Source organism: Anser anser (assembly GCF_964211835.1).
Source record: "Anser anser genome assembly, chromosome: 4".
Classification (NCBI taxonomy): domain Eukaryota; kingdom Metazoa; phylum Chordata; class Aves; order Anseriformes; family Anatidae; genus Anser; species Anser anser.
In genome coordinates, this window is record NC_139724.1 from 74,650,084 (window position 1) to 74,671,382 (window position 21,299).

The following is a 21,299-nucleotide window of genomic DNA, read 5'->3' on the forward strand; positions in this document are numbered from 1 at the left end:
CATGCAATTCTGTAGCAAAAAAAAACTTCCAGCAAGAGACATACAGTTTGTCCAAACAACATCTATCCCAGGGGAAACAAAGGCATGTTTCATCTGACTGCTGGTTATCTGAGGATCTATTTTCACACGAAAGTATTTTAAAGTAGCACAGGCTATCCAAGGCTTAGACACTTCCACACCAAGTGTTCCACAATAACTACAGTTATTGAACTTATCCAAACTGGCAAAAGGTTCATTTCATTACTCAAAACACCTGAAATCCCAGGAAAAGGCACAAAGAGCATTGACATGACATGACCTTTTCGTTCAACTAAAGCCACAAAACACTATGCTTACAGGTATTACTTCCATCTACTCGACGGTAAGAAAAAGCAAGAGATTTTATATTTTCAGGTAGACATATTTGTGAAATTGCTGAAAAAAAACAGATGGTATAGAAACAAGTCACACAGGTAATTAAACTTTTGGAAAAATCAGCTTATGGGAAGAGATCAAAAGGACCTACTTTAACAGCATGAAGTTTAGGAGTTATTTGGTGAATATATATAAGTACCTACATGGAGAACAGAGTTATTATAACAAACATCCTCAATTGCACAGATAAATTGTGGATAAAACTGTAAGTGATAAAAAATATGAAATATCCATATTTAAATTACAGCTGGAGTAGTTAGCTTTAGTACTGAGGGGAATTCACTGGTGAACTTACCTGGCATAACTGATTAAAGATTATGTATTAGTGAAAGATTTCTAATAAAAAACTTGGGATGATGATGTTTTGATTCATAGTTTTGGTCTTCCTAAATATGGAAAATACCAGGTATTGTTAATATATTCAAGGTAAATAAATCTGGGTGCTACTACGAACATTTAAACACCGTTTGTTGCAGATTTCTCAGTATACTCCCCTGCCACAGGAATATGGAAAAGCCAACGCAACATCACTGATTAGGAACATTTGGGCAATGAGAATAGTTTTGACATTCGTGCAGTACCAACTAAACAGCTGCTGTCTTGGCACAAAAGAACAAGTACAGGTATGAGGCACATGAGGTATGATGTGTGCATTATCATAATCACTTTGCTTGTTAGAGCCTAGGTAATGGAATACGGCAGGGTAGAGTACACTGACCTGTACGCTGCATAAGCTAAAGCAACACAGGCAGTCCCGTACAACTCTAGTGTACATATGACACTAGGATTTGCAGATGATGCCTTTCATATTTGCATATTTTGTTCTGGATGAATAAACTTAATTACTCAAGGGCCCATATTTGAAATTTTGCCTTATATATGTAGATTGCATTTTTATTTGTTTTTAAATCAAAGCTGCTATGGCTTTTGTTCAAAATCATGAGATTTCTTGATTATAATTTCTTTTTCTATATCAGTTCAAAGCTCCATTGTTAACCATGCCATTCTATCCTCAAGTCTTTGACATGGCTTCTCCTTGTTCAGCTTCTGTGATTTTTGAGCATGTCTGAATGCCCTCCTTTATTTCTGATGTATTTTCTTGCAAATGATCTTTTCATTCTCCTCAGAAGTACATACTGTTTGTACTGAACTTTTTGGCTTCCTAAACAGCATTAGCCCCTCTATTTCTATCCTGCACATTTCCCATGTGCAGGATAGAAATTCTACCTTCTCATATTTGAACCTTCCCTTCACTGATCCCCTTATTTCTGTTTGAATTTTCATAATCTAAGAGAGGTGTTCTTTGACTGAACTCTTCTTTCTTACAGTGAAACTCCCACACTAGATGTTGTATGACATAGTATATTAAGGTCATAAATTGAAACAACTAGTTAGGAACTGTCATCAATCCCATAATACACATGATCAATTAATTAAAATGATACCAAGAACTCTTGATTGTATTATTATCAAATTTCAATCATATAGACTGCTATGTGATTGGATTGTATGAGATAGCAGACATAAATAGGTACTAGAACTTGTGGAAGTCATTTTATTTTGGGAAACTGTACCACATGAATCACACAGCACAGCAGCGTGATCAGACTGAAGAAGCAAGCCTCTAGCTAAGCAGGTGTTATTCACTGGAAAATATTTTTTAAAAATTACTCAGTGATTAAAAAGGGAGTAATTGGACTTCATCTCTTTTACGCAGGCAGTAAACAAACATGGTTAGAAGTTAAACATCTTTCAAAATCAGCTAACTGGAAAATATTGGGAAATTACTGGGAATAATTTTTTTCTGCAAGGAGAAGAAAACATTTCTCATGAAAATAACTCTTTTTAAGAGTATGTAAAGAAAAGCTATATTAAAAAAAATTGAAGAAGTGGTCAAAGTACATTTTAATTTATAGGAAGTTCTCCAGAAATATATATTTTTCCCAAGAAGAAAAAGCACATAATGAAATTGTTTAGTCATTTGCTTGTGAATGGTGACCTACAGGAAATCAGATAACAGAAAACCAATAGTAGCTTTATGTCTGCACAAAGCCAGAAATGCATTCAAATTGACATGGAGATTCCAAAGCAATTTACCTCTCCCTTTTTTTCCTTTTTTTTTTTTTTTCTTTTAATTTTTATTTTAAATCTTCTATTCTTTCTGGAGACAGAAGGGAAGAGAAAAAAACAAAATCACGCAACCAAAAAAAAGCAGACAACCACACATCATTGCTCACAGGCTGCTAACTTTATGTAGCATGTGTTTATTATGTGCATCACAGAAAGAAGCACGAACAAATAAAATTATCCTTCAACCCTTTTGGTGTTGCTATAAGACGTAGAAGCTTAGCAATCTAAGAATAAAGGAAAGGGACGAATGAATAGAAAATGATTGCTCAAGATAACATGAATAATATGATAGATTGTAGTGTCTTTGTTAGTTTATTAGGGAGAACAAATTTTAGAAACAGAACCAAGAAGCCCTCAGATAAGGAATTTATGACCCTTTTGACCATCCTGTATTCCTGTTTTTTATCAGAAACTTCTCAGGGCAGGTGCTGAGGGACAGCCTTCATCATCTGCTGTAGCCAACTTCTCTATTCCCAAACTGCTGAATTTTACCCACGTTTCTGTGTTAACAATGCAGCCTGTATATTACAGGAAGGTTCTACAGTCTCCTATAAGAGACTTTATAAACTTCAGAGCTGTACCCATATTGCCTGAAGGTAGTGATGACTCTGGTATGAAAACAATCTCGAAAGCTTAGACATTGATTATTTAACTCCTTTAATAACTTATCTTCTTCAGGGATGGGTACACAAGAGCCTTGGAAAGGCACAGAACAGCAGTTATTTCTAGCCTCACCTTTTCCATAAGGTGACTTCATCTCGGTGTTAATCTAGAAACCAGAAGAGGAAACAGGTACAGATCCCAGTGGGCTACCAATATAGTTTACCTGGCTACTGTAAGTAAAAAAAAAAAAAAAAAAAAAAAAGGTGTTTACTATTGGCATAGCTTTCTGGCATTCTGGAAGACTTCTAGTTCATTTTCCTTAAAGACATATACCTCCGAGCTGAAGAGATGGACTACCTAGATCTAGCTGCAATAGGGACCCAGAAGATGTAACTACAAAGAGTTCAAGCTTTTCATACTCTCATTTCAGATAACTGGATTTGTGGTTTTAACAATCTTCAATATATTCATGATGTTTACTAGGAATAAAGAGCATCTGTTGCCCATGCAGGGAAGAAAGGCCTGAGATGGAAATTCAAACTAAAATGAGCAGATGAAAACACTAGGACACAGAGATAGTCCACAGCTTTAATTTCAAAGAAAACCTCTCAACTCGAAGGGCTTGAATTAAACTAATCTGTGACCTTCTTAACATTCCTTGATTAGAACCAAGGATTACTATCTTCTCAATATTATTTATCTAGCTTAGTTAATGTCAAGTAAAATAACAGAATAAAAGCTAATCAGTCTCCAACACGAATTCCAGGGAGTGTACATTTTTCTTGATGGAAGTTGGATATAGAAGCTATGAAAGAATATTGACACTTTTTCTTCATTACCAGAAGCAAAAAGCTAGTCGTACACACAGTGATGTGCACTTAATTATATATATACATATATATATATAAAAGAATAGAACATTTCAAGTATAGGCAGTTTTTATGAGATATATCATGTAGAAACAATCTTTGTTGAACAAAAAAACTGAAAGGGTTGTTAGGCATTGGAATAGGCTGCCCAGGGAAGTGGTTCAGTCACCAGCCCTGGAGGTCTTTAAAAGACGTTTACATTCAGAGCTTAGTGATATGGTTTAGTGGAGGACTTGTTAGTGTTAGGTCAGAGGTTGGACTAGGTGATCTTGGAGGTCTCTTCCAACCTAGACGATTCTGTGATTCTTTGAAAAATGTTTCAGAAATGAGCCAATTTTTTTCTTCTTAAGCCTGTTGCTCTAGGTTTTGTCTGTCCTAAATGAAAATCCAATTCAGTTCATGAAGTTATAATAAAGTTTTTGTTCTTGTTTTTGTTCTTGATTGGCTTATGAAGATCACTCATAGCGCCTGGAAGTGAGCTACAGTGCCACACTGTAAACCGTCAGAGCTACACTGATCTCATGTGCATTGCAGATTCACGCCAAATAACCTCGCCCTGCAAGTCTGGAGCCTGAAAATCTATGCAAAAATCCTGAAGTCTAGAACCTGAAAATTGAACCTGCAAGTCTATGACCAAAAACACACACACACACACACACACACAAAAAAAAAAAACCACAAAAAACACCACCAGCAGTAACAAACAAAACAAAACAGAACAAAACAAACAAAAAAACCAAACGACTGCGTTAACTGGGTTAAATTTAGTTCTGTTACTGCTAATGTAAATCAGGTCTACATTCACTGTTGTCCAACATAGTAAAATTTTCTTTTACGCTCTTCCCAACCCCGCTTCCTAAATCAAGAAAGCAGAGGTCACAGAGCAGGTCCAAATGCTCATTTTGTGTGCTGTGCATGCTAGCAATTATTTTTCCCTCCTGTCTTGAGTGTGCAAGCCTGGTTCCATATTTATCATGAGAAAAACATACGACCAGTCTGAACTGGGGACATACAAATGCAGTTCTTGGAAAATGAAGAGTAGCTTGCATTGTGCCTTACCAAAGAGTTCAAACACTAACTTTTGTTTTTCCTTGACATTGTTAAAGAAAAAATACAACTCTAAACTCCCCAAAGTAATCCCAGTATCCTTTTCAAAATGACAGCTGCATGGTCAGGAGAAAGTTAACAAAGATTCCTGTAAGCTGAACTGGCAAAGATACTATAAAGCAAACAGGAACTGAAATGCTGCTGTTAGGTTTCACCTGCTACAAATTATTATCCAGCCTTGTGATCTTATTGATTTGCTTGCACTATATCAAATTTTAATCATCATAAACCATTTCCTAACACAGTTCTTCCACTACCACATGTTCTTAGTATATAACTTGGATTATTTTGGGCATCCCTGGAAACCTTTAAGCTTATATGACACAAAACTGATAGATATATAAAAGGGTCTATAAAATTCTTCGTAAAAACAATTCATGCAAAATTGGTAGGATACTGTCTTTTCAAAAGACTGTTTTTAGCAATTTCAAACTAGCAGGAAGTAATTCCACACCAAAAGAACAAAAATCCCCTTGATGATAACATTAAAATTGTTGGAAGTGTTTCAAGCAAGAAAAACACAACTGACTAACTCCCATATCTTCACTGATCACCGAATGGTGAAGTCCTTGCTGTTCTTGTATAAGAATATTTTTTAAAAGAAAAACGCATTTAAATCATTAGTAGAATCTATTGGACCTTTCTCCAATCTTTGTTGTGAGGATGAAAAGCCTGATCCAACCCACTATTTCAGTTAGAAGGCTTTATAATTTTAATTTTCACAGTTATTAGTTCAAAGTCAAACGTGCTGATGTCTCCTATAGAAAGCAAGTAAACAGGTTGCTATCATGGCTCTTAAACACTCTACTTCTGACGAATTTCATCTCCCAGAAAAACTGATTGAATCTAATGATTTAATGAGTCATGTTGGGGAAAAAAAAAAAAAAAAAAGGCAAACAACCAGTTAAACAACAACAACTAGAAGTCCAGCAGACTAACAGTTAAACCTAAGAAGTCTTACTAAACAGAATAATAAAAATTAATTAATTAGCTGCCATATAGTGCTGTGATAGATGCATTGAATAAATCTGAGATGATTTATCAGCTAAGTATATTGTGTTGTAGGTATTAGAATTATCTGTCATTAACCTTATGCTATGAATGAAGATGCCTGGATACAGAAGTTAAATGAATTCCCAAGGTCACATTTGAAGCTGGCAATACAACTCAGGCGTTTACTGATTTTCAGTCATTAGAGATAAAAGTTTTAAAAACATTGAAGGGATTCATAAGATAAAGGTCATGATGTGGAAAGGCACCATCATTTCTCTAAATTCAGTTTCAGAACATAAGTTAAGAGATGGCTGCTGAAATATGATTTGAAGAAGGGGGGTTAGCCATCCAAGACTGAAATAGTACCATCTAATTTCTTTATATTTATTTATTTATTGGTACAATCTGAGCCGTTTTGGATGATTCACAGCACTGATAGGCTGGGTCTCAGTCTTGAGGTTCTCTGCCTTCTTGGACTCTGGAGGGAGACTGAGACAAGAAAGTTTTTGAACACTGGTACCACAGATGAAGTTCCCCAGGTTTCATGACATACCCTGAACTTCTGACATAGCCTGTAGAGGAATCTGGTTCTAGAAAAATGAGAATTCATCTTTGTAGTTATTATTCTCAAATGAGAATATTATTCTCAAATGATATGAGGCATATCATAGCAAGCCAAGTGAAAAGCAAAAGACAAACTGTTATGATAAGAAGTGGGAAAGAGAAGACAAAGAAATGATGAAAGGAACTCTTAAAGGGAGATTCAAGTATTCTGTAATATGGACTGCATAAGGAAGTTAACTTCCACAAGCCTCATTTTAACACCATATATTTTTGACAATGTATTGACCATACAAAAAAAAAAAAAAAATCTCTCCTGTATTCATCAAATATTAAGATTTTTTTTTTTTCTCAGAATAGTAAAAATGCAGCTCTTACAAGCAGAAGTATTAAAACTTAGGTTATTTTTCCTGACCTTTTGACAGAATTTCAATTGAACTTGGTAAGACATCCAAAAAATTCAGATTCTGATTTTAAAATGAATGATTAATATTATAGAGCTTTCAGAGTATTGGATTTGCAGTGCCAAATTCCTCTATCATAAGCAAGTGCAACTCCATGCACTTCAGTGGAATTTTGTTTGCATATATTAGCATGCAATTCTGGCCCTGTGCCTGGGAAAGGATCTTTCGTTCCACATTCACTTGATTATGCCTCATCTTTAAACCACATTTTACGATCTGCAAAATACTTGACCCACAAAACCACAGAAGCCCATCTGCTCAGATACCATTGTGCATCATTAAGTAAAAATGATGAAACTATTTTAAGTGCAAAATTGTGCGTACAGGGGCCATAAATGTATTCCAAACATTTATTTTCTTGTGCACCTAAAACTCAGGTTTCAAAATTCCATTTCCATAAGAAACTTATTCTTTCAAGATACTTCATTCGACATAATGACAATAATAATAATAATAATACTCCTTACAAACAAAAGACTAAGCCCTATCCAGAAGAATATATCCTTGGAAAAGAATATGGACAACAGTCTAGTATCATATGTCAGAGACATACAAGACAATTAATGATCTGCTTCTAGTAGTCTGGAACAATGTAAATGGATGAAAAATATTAGGTTTTCAGGTCAAGACATCTAATGTTGACATCATCTACATTTTAGTCTACAACTGCTAAGAAATCCTTACTCTTCTCTTGAGCTCCAGTACTAGAGATTTAGGACAGTGTCTGTTTTAAGAATAGAAGTCTTCAAAAAGTATAGCTCAATGCCTGTCAAATCAGTAATATCCTTAATATCCTTCCCTCCCAACCAGCTAAAGTACCATTAGTATGGCTAAAGAGAAAGAATACTACAAAGTGGCTATAGATTCTTCAAAATAATGCTAGTACAGAGAAGTTAATAGTGCCTCATAATATCAAACACTGAGCTGTACTTGTCTTCAAAAAATACAGGCATTTTTCATAGTTCTTAAACTGTCAGAGGGCAAACTGCAGCAAACATTATCATTTTGTTAAAAGGCCATTCAATGAGCAACCAGCTTTCAATCATTATATTTTATTGTCCCAGTGGTAGAGTTGAGCTATTTCAGTACCATTCGTGAAGCCTTGACGTTACTGTTTGTAGACTTTACACAATAGGTCTCTTCAGAAAGACATGATACTAAATACATACACAGAATACATATCTTGCAGAAGTAAGCATGGTCTTAAGACTATACCTTCTCTATATGTCCTTTTCCTATTTTGGTTTGGCACAACCAGGTCTTAAGCTCAGAGCTGCCTTTGGCCAGTAGCTGATACAGTATTCTGAAGCACCCATTTGGATTTATACTTAGAGATGAAAATCTATCGTGCTATTAGTAAAGCTGAACTGAAATTTACTTCTTGCTCACAACTTTTAACAAAATACCAGAAATACATTTTAAACACAATTGATTGCTCTAATGATCTACCAAAAATACAGCACGTGCTCTTCTCTGCCATGCATCCAGACATTTGCTATGCAATCACCAGCATGGAGTCAACCCAAACTCATGAAGCCTGTAGGACAGAACTGTTGCCTCTAACTCTTCAGCTAATTGCTCACTTTTCTCACTTCTCCTAGAGAGAGGATACAGAAATCTAGCTGCATCAGTAGCATCACTTACCTCAACTAACTTGTTGGCGTGCTCACGGAAGACCTGCGCATACTCCTTCACTTCTTTCTCATTACCACTTTTTGCGGCCTCGATGAGAACGAGCAATGGCACATTGGTCTCCAGGAAAGAATCCGATATATGATCCATTACTGCCTTCCGTAGCTGTGACAAAAGAAAGCAGACCAGTAAATTAAAGGAAAATGATCAATATACAGTCCCACAGTATTCACTGATTATTATAACTGAGCATTGATGTGTCACATCTCACAGTATTGGAAGGGAGTTTGGACTTTTTTTATCCTTCATTACTCCAAGCTATCCACTTGCAGCAAGCATACCAATACCCAACTGTTAAGGGCCTAGATCTGCAAAACCCTCCTGAGGTTCATGCTGACTTGCACATCTCATCCCACAGGACTGAGTGGATCTATCCAGGACAATGATGATTACCCACATAATACATTGCAAATTGATGAGAATTGAAAGCTGCGCACTACTTTAAAAAACAGTTCAGCTCACTTAAAAGCCAAATATGGATTAAGGAGCTTAACTTCAAGCAACCATTAAAAATATTAGCCTGAATATATCTAAGCCTCTGCTAATTCCTGTACTGAATAGTATTCTGCACAGTAATGAGTTTAGCACATTTAGTACATGCCTCGTACTTCATACTCTTTCAAATACCTCCAGCAGGTGTAAACAGAAAACCTTTCTAAGCACTTTCCAGGTAGGATTAGCAAACATACTACAATTTATACGGTGGTGCCTTTTTTTTTTTAAAATAAGTTATTGAAGATTTAACACCTGTTATTTCATTAAAAAAAATAAAAAATGTTTGAAACTATATTACTGTAAGAATGATGTCACTGACTTCTTCGTTACTAATAACTACTAATTAATGTCAAACTTGACTAAAATTTGAAAGACATCCAGAAAGATGACTAAAATCTTAAATAATTCTTCCTGGAAACTTAATTGCTCTATAGGAGTATGGATCAGAAATGTTTTAGCATGTTTTCTTCTGCTTTTGGGTTGCTAAGAGTGGAAAAAAAAAAAAAAGTGGACTTAGACACAACAAGCTGGGAGCTGTTTACCATAAGGGTCTGGTTAGCCACAAGTCTCCAAATCATGCATTTTTAGTTAGATGAAACATCAGGCAAGGTAATTTTGTAGTCCAGACTAGACGGCTTTATCTAGACAAGGTGCCACCTGAACAGCCAATCATATTGAAAACTGTTACGTTGTTAGGCATTATATAAATACATGATAGAAGATGCATTTGGAGTTTCACAGCATCACTTGTCAACTCTATTTCAATAAAGAAAAAGCTTACTTTGAATATTTCCATTCAACCCCTTAGTAGTACACTAAAAACAAGCAGCAAAACAAAAGAGTTTTAAACATATCTATGTTTGCATGAGGTATTCCTTTTACTTAAATTACAGTTAAAGCAACTGATGTATTAAGAACAGCAATCCTTAATTCCCGTTAAAAGTTAATTCTGGAAAAGTATTTTTCTACTTCCAAAATGATTAAAGGTACTCAGAATAGCTAACACAGTAATACATATAAAGAGTAATGAAAGGAAAAGAAAAAAAGGATGAATGCATCAGAGAGATCTGCCAAGAGCTGGAAGCTGGTGTATTGTAGCTACAACCTATCACATTGTCACCTTGTACTCTCTTTTCCTCTAAATCCATTAATATTCGCTTGCTAACTCTTCTTTTATGCTTATTTTGAAATATTTCAGACTGTCCTTTGGGTCCATTTGTACAGCATCTAACACAATGAGATCCCAAATCATTAATAGCTTTCATAGGTACCAATACATACATTGATACTAATATTATTCCAAACATATCACAGCATTGCCAAAAATGTATATATTTATATAGATACATACGTATGCACACTGAAGATGTCAAGCTTCAGAAAACACTGCAAACAGCATAACGCTGTGAAACCTAAGCTGCAATATGGCCAGATTTCTAATCACTACATATATCTGTCCTTCCCTGCTAAAATAAGGGCATCATATATAGCCAATGTAAATGCTGCCAGAAAGGGTTTGTCTCAAGTTTGCTTAATCACCTTCTGTAGATACTTATCTCCCATCTCTTACTGAGAAACTCTGCTCCTAAGTGGAATGCCTCAGTTTAGTATGTACAGTTAGACTTTTTGAAGTCCAGCATATTGAAATAGACCAAATTTTAGTATTTCCAAATGAACACACAGTGGTTTTAAAAAATCCCATATGCTGTCTCATTTTCAGGAAAAAAACTGTAAAATAAATCTATTTGCTGCAGTTCAATATGAGTGTCAATAAAAACTACTGTTAATTTCACTGTCTGAAAAACTATTTTAAATCTTAAATGAACATTAACATTTTTTCTGTTTACTCTTTATGGGATGATGTTTCAAAGGGTTGAGTTAAATGAAGAAGCAATTCAATTTTTAATCAAGGTTAATGTGCTATTATAGATCTGATTATAAGAATGTGCCCAATGAAACCCTAAGAAAAGTCTCAGGATGTTTAAACACATAGCTTATGTTCATTGGTATTAGAACCGCACATTAGAAGTCAATAAAAAGGACAGATCGAGCATCAGCTAAGCAGCAATTTGGGGCTTACCATTGTAAATATGCAGCAGAGTTGTATCTGAATCAAAATGAATATCCTATTTGTAATGGCAACTGTATATTGCTTTCTGCAGTTCATAGTCTCAGCAGTTGAAAAAAAAATCCTGAATTCTGACTGTCAGAGGTTTGAAAAATAAAAAATTAACAAATCCTATTCTCATACAGTGTGTTATTCATAGATTTCAGCAGCACATTCCTGGCCCCTCCTGTAAACAGGCATTATCATTTCTTTAGCAATTGGTTATCTGAGTTTTAGGACACCCTCGCATTGAAGTTGAAAGGTATACTTAATGCTTTTTATATACGCAGGAGACCACAAATTTTGCTATCCATCACCACAGACTATAAAGAATGACTTGACAAAATCATTTATTAGATGTGACAGGAGTGTGAACACAAGACATTCATCCAATAGCTCAAATGGATACATGACAAGGTAATATTAATTGCACAAGACAAGACATTTAAAGGTATTAACTAAGCATTACCAGTCTATTTGATCCAATTAGGGCTATTCATCAAAGTAAATAACTACTGGAAAACTAATCTTGTATGTTCTTTAGTATACTGCAACAAAGTCCAGCCAAAGCAATGGCTTATGCATCCAGAGATTTTATGGTTTCATACAACTGACATCAGCTCAGAAGGGAATGGGAGAAGTCTGTGACCTGAATTTAAATGGTCATAAAACATTCAGCAAAAAACGTCAAGTTTTACTCTAAAAACAGCATGAGATCTTTTGCAAATGTGTATATTAACAAATGTCTTTGCAATTCCTTAATTTATCCTGTATTCCGATGTAAATATTATGACAAATACTATTACTCACAAGGCAATGGTTTAATTTTTTTCCCTACTGAATTTTACATTGGAGGTAGCTTCAAAGTGTAGATGGTTTCTACTAGATGAAATTCCAGCTGTTAGAGAAAACAAATAAAGGTCTGCTTAATTCTTTTTGTCATGGAGAAAACTTAATTAACGTGCAGCTAAAAGAATAATAAATTGGCCAGATGAGCACAAAGATATAAAAGGGAAACATCAAGACCTGGAAATACTTTTAAAAGTATGAATGGTGAAGGCAGCTTTTACGTCTTTCCAGTTCAGTCAATTTAGTCAGTTTATGGTGCACAGAGTCAGTTGCTGTTTTTGATAGCACCGTGTTCTACTGTTCTAAGCACTATTTAGGGCTGTTTTATCATTGTCAATTCACAGCTATAATTGAGCTCAAAGAGGTTAACCTGCCCACTGAAATGATGTTCTCCATGGCTATATAACTATTTTAGAACCAAAATGTCTCAGTGCTACTTACGGTCTGGTAGAGAATTAAATGTCTAATCCTGACACAGGAAGGTAATGTCACAGCAGGAGATTAATGACTCTAACAGATTGTTAAACTTTATAAAGACTGGCAGTATAAAGCTATCTGTAACAAAAGTTTACCAAGGAGCACCTTATTCACCATTTTCTGTTTAACGCGCATTACAGCCCGAATCCAGCTCCGAACAATATGTAGCTGCAAAGCACTGCCATACAGGTATTAATTAAATTGAAAGATATGAAAATAAAACCTTCTCCAGTGTGTCTTCTCCAACATTTTGTGAAACTGAGAACAGCAGAATGAGACAGTGGCCATTAGAAACTGCTGCAATATAATGCTAAAAATAAAATCTCAGTCCGTTCTGCACACTACTGCCTATGAACACATGAACAAAAAATAGCAACTTTGGGGAGATGTGGACGCTAATATTGTTAATTTTGTCTTCATAGACTAAACGGCAAAAAGGTTAACATTTAAAGCATATATCCTGCATGGACACCTAGGTTACAGATTTCTGGAATATACTACATACAAATATTTTAAGATTTTAGCCTACAAGAAAAAGTTAAGAAGAAGAAATATAAAGTCTGTTTGTACTCCTCTACGTGTTTTTCTGTGTGTGTTGTTTCTTCTTTCTAAAGAGAAGCTTCCATAGTCACAAAAAGACCGGGGATGAATTTACTAATGGAAAGCAACTTCAAATGACTAGCTTTGAGCAGAAATTTGAAAGAGCAGGACAGAAAAGAAAAAGTTCCTCCTAGTCATTGGTCACTACAAAGGAATTCTTAGTATAGCACATGGCCAGAACAACGGAACTCAATTACGAAGTACTTCAATACTTATTCCCCATTGATTTCACAGCTTTATTTATTTACTTATTTTGTGTGTGCATGTACATGAGTGAAGCATCAGTGAAATCAAAATAATCCAGGGGAGTGAAATAGCTATTTAGTCACAAATGGAAAGGGATTTGTCTACAAAAACTCTTTGTGAAGTTAATCCTTGCCATGATAAGCATACGTAGTAACTTCACTCAGAAGCAGTCAAATCTAACAAGCTTTAAAGGGCAAAAAGTAAGCATTACATGTGTCACACTTGCATTCCTGTAGTCTACTGCTGGTGAACAAACAGGGTGCCATACTAAACATTATATATCACTAGCTTCAATAAGAACTAGAAATTTAGCTAGTGAGAGATTATGACCACTGACTTTGCTAGACCTGTCTACTGGAGCTGCAGGTAATGGCTGAAAAAAGATTGACTGTTCTGAAAAATGGATTTCCCATCATCCTTCCCAAGAGTCACTCAAATTCACAAACTGATCCCACCTTATGGGCAGAGATGATTGACATTTGATACTGCCAATTACCATCCAGCCCTTTCTAAAAAAGCTCTTATTGCAGGGGATCACAGCCTGTTTTTTGTTTGTTTTGTTTTGTTTTTCCTGTTTGCTTGTTTTGGTTGTTTGTTTTTGTAATTTCCTTGTGGTAATTTCTACAAAGCAGAAACTGAAAACACAGCTTCTAGTATTTCTATTTGTATAGTAGAAAGCAACACTAAAGACACTTTAAAATGCTTAAGAAATGATGTTACTGAACAAAATGTCAATTAAGAAGCAACTGAAACATCGTAATCCCATTTGGAAATTAAATTCCACATACTCCTTACCATTGCTCATAAATCCATTAAAAGGACAGAGTTTTAAAAGTCTTTGGAAAGGGACTATGTTTTTCACTCCATTTATACCGCTCCCTTCCTCCTGCTACTGCATTACTGATAATGGACATCAAAATTTGAAGCTATCTTTATGAACACAAGCTTCTCTGAGTTTTGTTAGCTGATGTGACTACAGGTCATTCTCTGGCTGACATCGCAAAACAGTTTAAGCTTTTATATAAAACTATCATCAATACAATCTTCTCTGATTTTTTTTTTTTGGGGGGGGGGGGATGAAGCAACATTATACACTTCTGTTGAGCATCTCTCACATTTATAAGTGTTTTTAAAACTTCTTTTAATGAAATACGCCGTACTTGTTTCTCTGCAGTGATTGCTGGGGTAGGTAGCTTCTAAAGTTCCTGGACTGACTACAAAGATCTCTTGAAGTATGTGAGTTTTTAGGAAGACTCATTATTTGTGGAATAATAGATGAACTATGTGCCGTGATCTACTCATACACAATATATTTTGTCACTGAATTTTGGCTCGCAATTCTTTATCAGCCACTTTGAAAGACAACTCTTTGTACTGGCAACATCACTCAGTTAGAGGGGAAAAAAATAAATCAGACCCTATTACAGAAAGCAAGAACAGCTATAGGTACCACATTCTTTGGATTTTGCCAGACAAAAACAATCCATCACAAGTATTATGTTGTAGATGAAAGTTTTCTTCATTTGATGGAAATATTACACACTGTAGCCTTGCACAAAACTACCTGATATGGGTATAGTTTCCTGAAATATGGCACCATATGTGCATCAGTAAACATTATGTGTAGAGTAAATTAAACTCAGCCTTACAATTAGGCTGTAAGGAAATTACTGCAGACCTGAAAGAGTAAATCAGCAGTATTAAAACACCCTCCATTTCCTCTGAAGCACTTCAGAGCACCATAAAAACCTCAATGTCACAGGGATAAACATCTAGAAGAAATAGATTTTGAGGGAGACAAAGATGCGTACATTCAAATAAGTTCAAGTCAAAAATCGTGATTGATAGTTCATTGCCTATAATTTTTTATATCAGATTTTTTTTCCTAAAAGTCCTTTCTGAAAGTAAATACACCAGTGAGTCTATCACATAGGAGCAGACAAACCAAGGATGCAGTATTTAACAGCATGCCAGTGGGCTTTCAGTCCAAGCTGGTGAAATTCAGAGGTTTCGACTATTTCTATTGCTTTAAGGATTGGCTATAAATTCAGTGGAAGCTAAAAGAGCAGAGGACTTTATCAAATGGAGCATTACTATCTCTGCTGTACAACACAGCATTACACAAGATTGCTGTCTAATACCTTTGTACAAGCTGACAGGGAAACACAGTAAAAACGTACTGACATACACGCAATGCAGCGCACCCACATTAAATGAATACAAGCACTAAACGTAGCGCTGGCACAGAAATAAATCTGTATTAGCATTTGATAGACGGCTTTCAGAAAGACAGCTTCCAGATTTCCATAATCAAGAGCACTAAAGTCACTGCAGGTGAAAACATAACCTATTAAGCAACAAGGAACAGGTGATGAGTTTCTAATGAGCAAGGGCTGATGTTGCAGGTGGCCTTAGGTTCAAAGACATTCAGACTGACTTATGGCTGGCTCACCTTAAAAAAATGCCAACATTTTGTCAAGGAGCATTTTCATGCGACAGAATGAGGCAATATCACCAATCACGCTCCACATTCCCTTGGGAACAACCCATACCTCATCTTTGGTAATATAGCACAAACTTAGCAAGACTCCTGTGGATCGTCTATTTAAGTATGACCTTGCTTCAACTTTGTCTTCACAAAATAAATCTTTAGTAAATATTCATGTGAGACTAAATTTGAAGTTACAACCCTCTTGGATATTCTGCTGCTACTTCACACTTGCATGACGTTTTGCATCTTCATAACTCTGTATAAACTCTCTTAAAAAATTCTCACTGTGCTACATGAGCTAGGTAAGGTCCATGACCCTCTCTCTCTCTGTTTTTAACTCTCCTTAAATTATATGAATTAATAGAGCCACCTTCAGGATTTATAACCTTAAACGGTGCCCTCTTGTCTGCAACAAAGGACACACAAAACCTACTTTTATGGTAATAAGAGAATTCACCTCTCCAGCCCTCCCAGACACCAGCCTATTGTTGCAGTGTTGACTGGCTCTACAGCGTGGAAGTCAAAGGATTACCTACACAACCTACCTTTAAGCTCCTGTCTTTGGGGTATGTAAATTAGGAAGCAGTTTTCTCACAACTCCCTATATATGAAAAAAAAAACGAGCTTTTCCAAAGTACATCCTTAAAGCCCTCCAAACCACTCTCTGAAGGTAAATTCTCCCAGTTGACTGTACAGAAGATTTAAGGAAAGACATCTTGCTTGTATGATCACCCAGTTCCCATACTTGACACCAGCTGCTATGAACCCTCAGGGGTTTCAGGTTGCTTTTTTTTTTCTCCCAATTCGAATTTTTATTTATTTGTGTGTGCTGCTTAGCTCCTGAAACAAGCTGAAAGGAATTGGTTATCTAATAAATTTGATCAGAACTGGGTTCACTGTTCTTCTGAAGCTCCTAGTTTTGTTTTGCTTCCTAAGCACTCACACTTCCCTTGGGCTTTATCTTAATGTATAGACGCTGTCTGCCTTTAAAGCTGATACAATAGAATATCTAAATTGAGGCAGCTTCACCTTCGGAAGCATCTTAACTTTTCTGTGTTTCAGATTATTCTTCTGAAGATTGGACAGTAACTCTTGCTTGTCTTCGTAGAGCATTTTAGAAGGGGGAGAGGATAGATAAATAATTTAAATCAGTAAATCATGATTCAGGACAGCAAGATTTCATTTTTAGGTGCAGCTGGCCCTCCCTTCAGCACGTGACAAGTCATCCAGTTTGTGAGACAGCAGCTTGTCAGTAAAATGATGATGATACAATTTCCACTTTTGGAGGGGGTCCTGTGTTTTCTTCATAGTTTTTACTCACTGTAAAGAAGCAAGTACTTGAAGATAGAGAGAAATTTAAGTCCACAGACTGAAAACATTATATAAGTGTCTATTCACGACATTGTATGGGTTAGATGCGATAAAACCTGTTCCAACAGAACATGGTTTTTCACTTTTAGGTGTCCCTTTAGTCTAATTGCATGAGCTAATACTCATGCTTTTTATTCTGAGAGCCTCTCTGGAGTCTACATCAATTTTTGGCAGGTTCCAAAGTACTAAACAATTTTATTTTTTTTAACCACTAATAGCATTCGTAAACAGTAGTGATACAACTGAATTTAAGTGGAAAAGACCAACATAAACAGCAAATGGAGACAGGCTGCCTCTCAAGAGCTAGAAGAAAAAAAAAAGATATGACAAATACTGCTAAGCACATTATGAAGCCTGTTATCTAATTCAAATTGTTGTAACTCATATTGAAGAAAGTACACAAAACTCTGAGTACTTTCAGAGACCTACAAAGTGAATAAAAACTGAGCATGATCAAGAAGTTCTCTTCAAGACCTTTTACCAAGTTTGCATGAATAAATTACAGGAGGTGTTTTCCTCATCTTCCTTCACTCTTTTAAAAGTTTGACTTGTAGCCTAGTATAGCTACTGAAACAACGCTGTCAAGGACTAAAAGTTAAGGAGTATATTAACTGTAGTTGTGCAGTTGAAGGGAAGTATACTGGAGAATATGACTGATACCTAATGAATACTGTGTCTGTAGTCCACCAAGTATCTTACAACGGTGCACATAAGAGCACAGCATAGCGCAATTAATCTAAATGACCAATTGTGTAGGGAAATTTGTAATGTGAAGTCGGTAGCTGGCTGGCCAGTGTACCAACACAGATGCCAGCTGGTCAGCCACCCCACAGGTACCAGCTGGCCTGTCGGCACAGCGGGTGCCAGGATCGGCATCAGTCCTTCCTGCATTTTACCTGCCAGCCCAGAGTAACAATGGAGCTACTGTAGAAGAGAGAGCAGCAGAGAGGAGAGGGATGGATATGAGAAGATAAGAAAAAAATACGAAAATCAGAGATCATAAGGGAAGACCTGAGATTCTATTTGCAGGAAGACCAATACTGACAACACAATTGTACAGAAAACAAGTCTTCATTAATTCAGTTGTTCTCAATTTTGTTTTCAGTCCTGTATCTACAAAATATGTGTTCCTCAGAGGCTTGCAGGATGTTGTCTGGAAAAGACAATCTGAGAAGAAGAAATTTTTTCTAAAAAGAAATGCTAAATTGGAATGTTTTGCTTCAGAGAGGAGTGTGAAGAACAGCAGCAGTAAGCTATGTGCTGGTGAGACTTGTCTGCTTCCAAGAATTCATACAACCATGAAAACAAGCATGGGTATTTCAAGAAATAATGAAAGCTTTTCATATATAAAATCACTGTTCTAGTTACTACTTGTATGCAACTACTAATAGGATGTTGATATTACTCAATTTTTGTTCATTTATTTGTTTTTGTGGTGCTGTGCGGTACGATAGCCCAACAGGAACAGGACTGCTCCCAAGAATGCATATCCTTGTATCACTTATCAGGTGGTAACATCTACCTTTTGATACTGCTCACACAGGTATTAAACAATAGTATTAATTTCTTTTAGATATCTACTACATTAAAACAAAAGCACAGGACATCAGTCTAAATATTCAAAGTACCAAATGAATTCATCAAAATGTAGTCATTTCTGAACTTTCCGCTTCAAAATTCTTATTCATATGTTTTATTATAAAAGTTTGTTGCCTAAAACTGCAACAGGAACCAGAAGTCCTACTCTAATACTATGTTTTTCTTTGTTCTACTTTGGAATGAAACCTGGAAATTTCAAAATGCTAAATGATCAAAAAAACTTAAAACAATTGAAAACTTTCTTGAAATTTTTTAAATCTTGTTTACAATTTTACTTTCGATATTTTTTATATATTCATATTTTTAATGAAAAGCTAAAGTAATCTACTACCTTCCAAAATGAAAATTTGAAACTATTGGAAGAAATCCAAATGTGTTTTTTCAACAGTATTTTCAACTCGTAAAATCATATGAGCTTTAAAGAAAGATATTTTTTTCTGTTGAATATTTATTTCATAAAGTATTTCTAACTAACTTTAGTAATAATATAAAACTAAGGCTACAGGAAGTTGATGAATTGCCCTTAACAGTTGCATGAGAGCAACACTTCCAGTTAAGCTGAGAATTGCTGGTAAAAACTCTTCCCTTCTCTCTACAATTCCCTCCTCTTGGAGGCAGATGAAGTATTAGTCTGGCTTGAATGGACAAAAACGAGGAATTATTTGATTTCAATCTATTGTATAGAATACTGTAGACAGGCTGCACTGTTAGAATTAACAGCAGTACAGATATCTGCTCTTTAAGAGAAAACTAATGGTTTTGGTTATTATACCTTGTGGGGAAACTGACTGGCAAACACAGATTGAACAAGCTCAGCTGATGAACTGCAACAGGGCACGTAGAAAGAGATGACAGCAGCAGGGCAGGAGGCAGCAGCATTAACAGGTGGGACACCAGTGGTGGTGACAGCAGAACAGCTGGTGCCTTGCTCATACATCTCCAGATGATCTATAGACCATGTTGGTCCTCACTATGCATCCGGTTTGGGTCTTAGCCAAATTCTTTGGTGTGTCCTTCCTGCTTATCTCGGCTTCAATGTCACCGCAGTGCTGCAGTGCTTGAAAAAGAGTGTGCATGCTGCTTTACGATTAACTGTAGTATTTAAGGGGTTAGTATTAATATTAGTATGGGGTCAGTATTTTTTTTCCATAAGGGGATAAAATAAACACACAAAATAACTGACATCAACAAGTACCCTGCTGCTGTCACCAGTCTAGCTTGCTGTACCACACAGTGCAGGATGTTTTTGTTCAACTTTTAGGTTTTGCATTAGTTTTTTTTACAACAGACTAGGGTACCGGGAAAAAAAAAAAAAAAAGATCTCAAATCCTGCCAACTGGCACAACTTGTTATCATACACAGAACTCTGTGCTTTTTCCAAATTGTTCAAAATAAAGTAGGCAATGGCAGCAGTAAGCTATGGCCTGGTGAGACTTGTCTGCTTCCAAGAACTTGCTCAGTCTGACTTAGGTTGATGTTCTTACTGGCAGTTTATATTAAGACATATAATTAGATCTCCATAATATTTTTCCATTGTCCAGGCAAGTTTAAATGATGAGATAAAGTTGTAATTCCATCAGAATGGGAAATATTGATATGTCTGTAAATTGTGAGATGGAATTTTAGCGCTATGTGTCCCAATCACAATAATTTCATATAGCTGCATTTTATGTAGATAATGAAATAAAATCTCAGAAATAAAGAGCTAAGTAACATGGGGAGAGAAAGAAAAATCAGTCTTGGATAGTTGACTACTGAAGCCTAGCAAGGGAACCTCAATACCAAATGAAATATATATACCTTCATCACTACCAAAACATATTTTGTAGATTGTCCAATTTTATGGTGGTAAGTTTCATAAATCTGATCAACAAGGCTGCTTTAAAATGTATTAATTAAAAACAAAAGACTTTATGGTATTCAAAGTTGGTTGTCTCTTCCATGATTAAGCCCAAAATTGAAAGACTGAAAGAGTGTAACACTGCAATCTCAGCTGTGGTTCATTTCTTCATAATCTTTGATCCTTTCTCCCCAGCCATTAAACTAAGCCCTCAGTGACAGCCACATATTGTGAAATTTAGCAGGGGATGTATAGGCAGGTCTGGGTAGACATACGCACATTTCATCCTCTTGATTATGCATAGGATGAAGCAGAATCTAGATTATGATTCTAAAGTACACTGATTCATAGTCTGAATATACATTGTTGAAAGCAGAGACTTCATCTTCCT

General features: G+C 35.8%; 1 protein-coding gene across 16 annotated transcripts in view; it reads right to left on the reverse strand.

Annotated features, from left to right (window-relative positions):
• Positions 1-21,299, reverse strand: part of CTNNA2 (catenin alpha 2) — a 476,933-nt gene that overhangs the window by 92,819 nt on the left and 362,815 nt on the right. For all 16 annotated transcript variants that reach the window (XM_083835463.1, XM_083835461.1, XM_083835462.1 and 13 more), the window contains one exon: positions 8,786-8,938. In XM_083835463.1, coding sequence (XP_083691589.1) covers positions 8,786-8,938 — 153 coding nt within the window. The remainder of the gene's footprint in view (positions 1-8,785; positions 8,939-21,299) is intronic.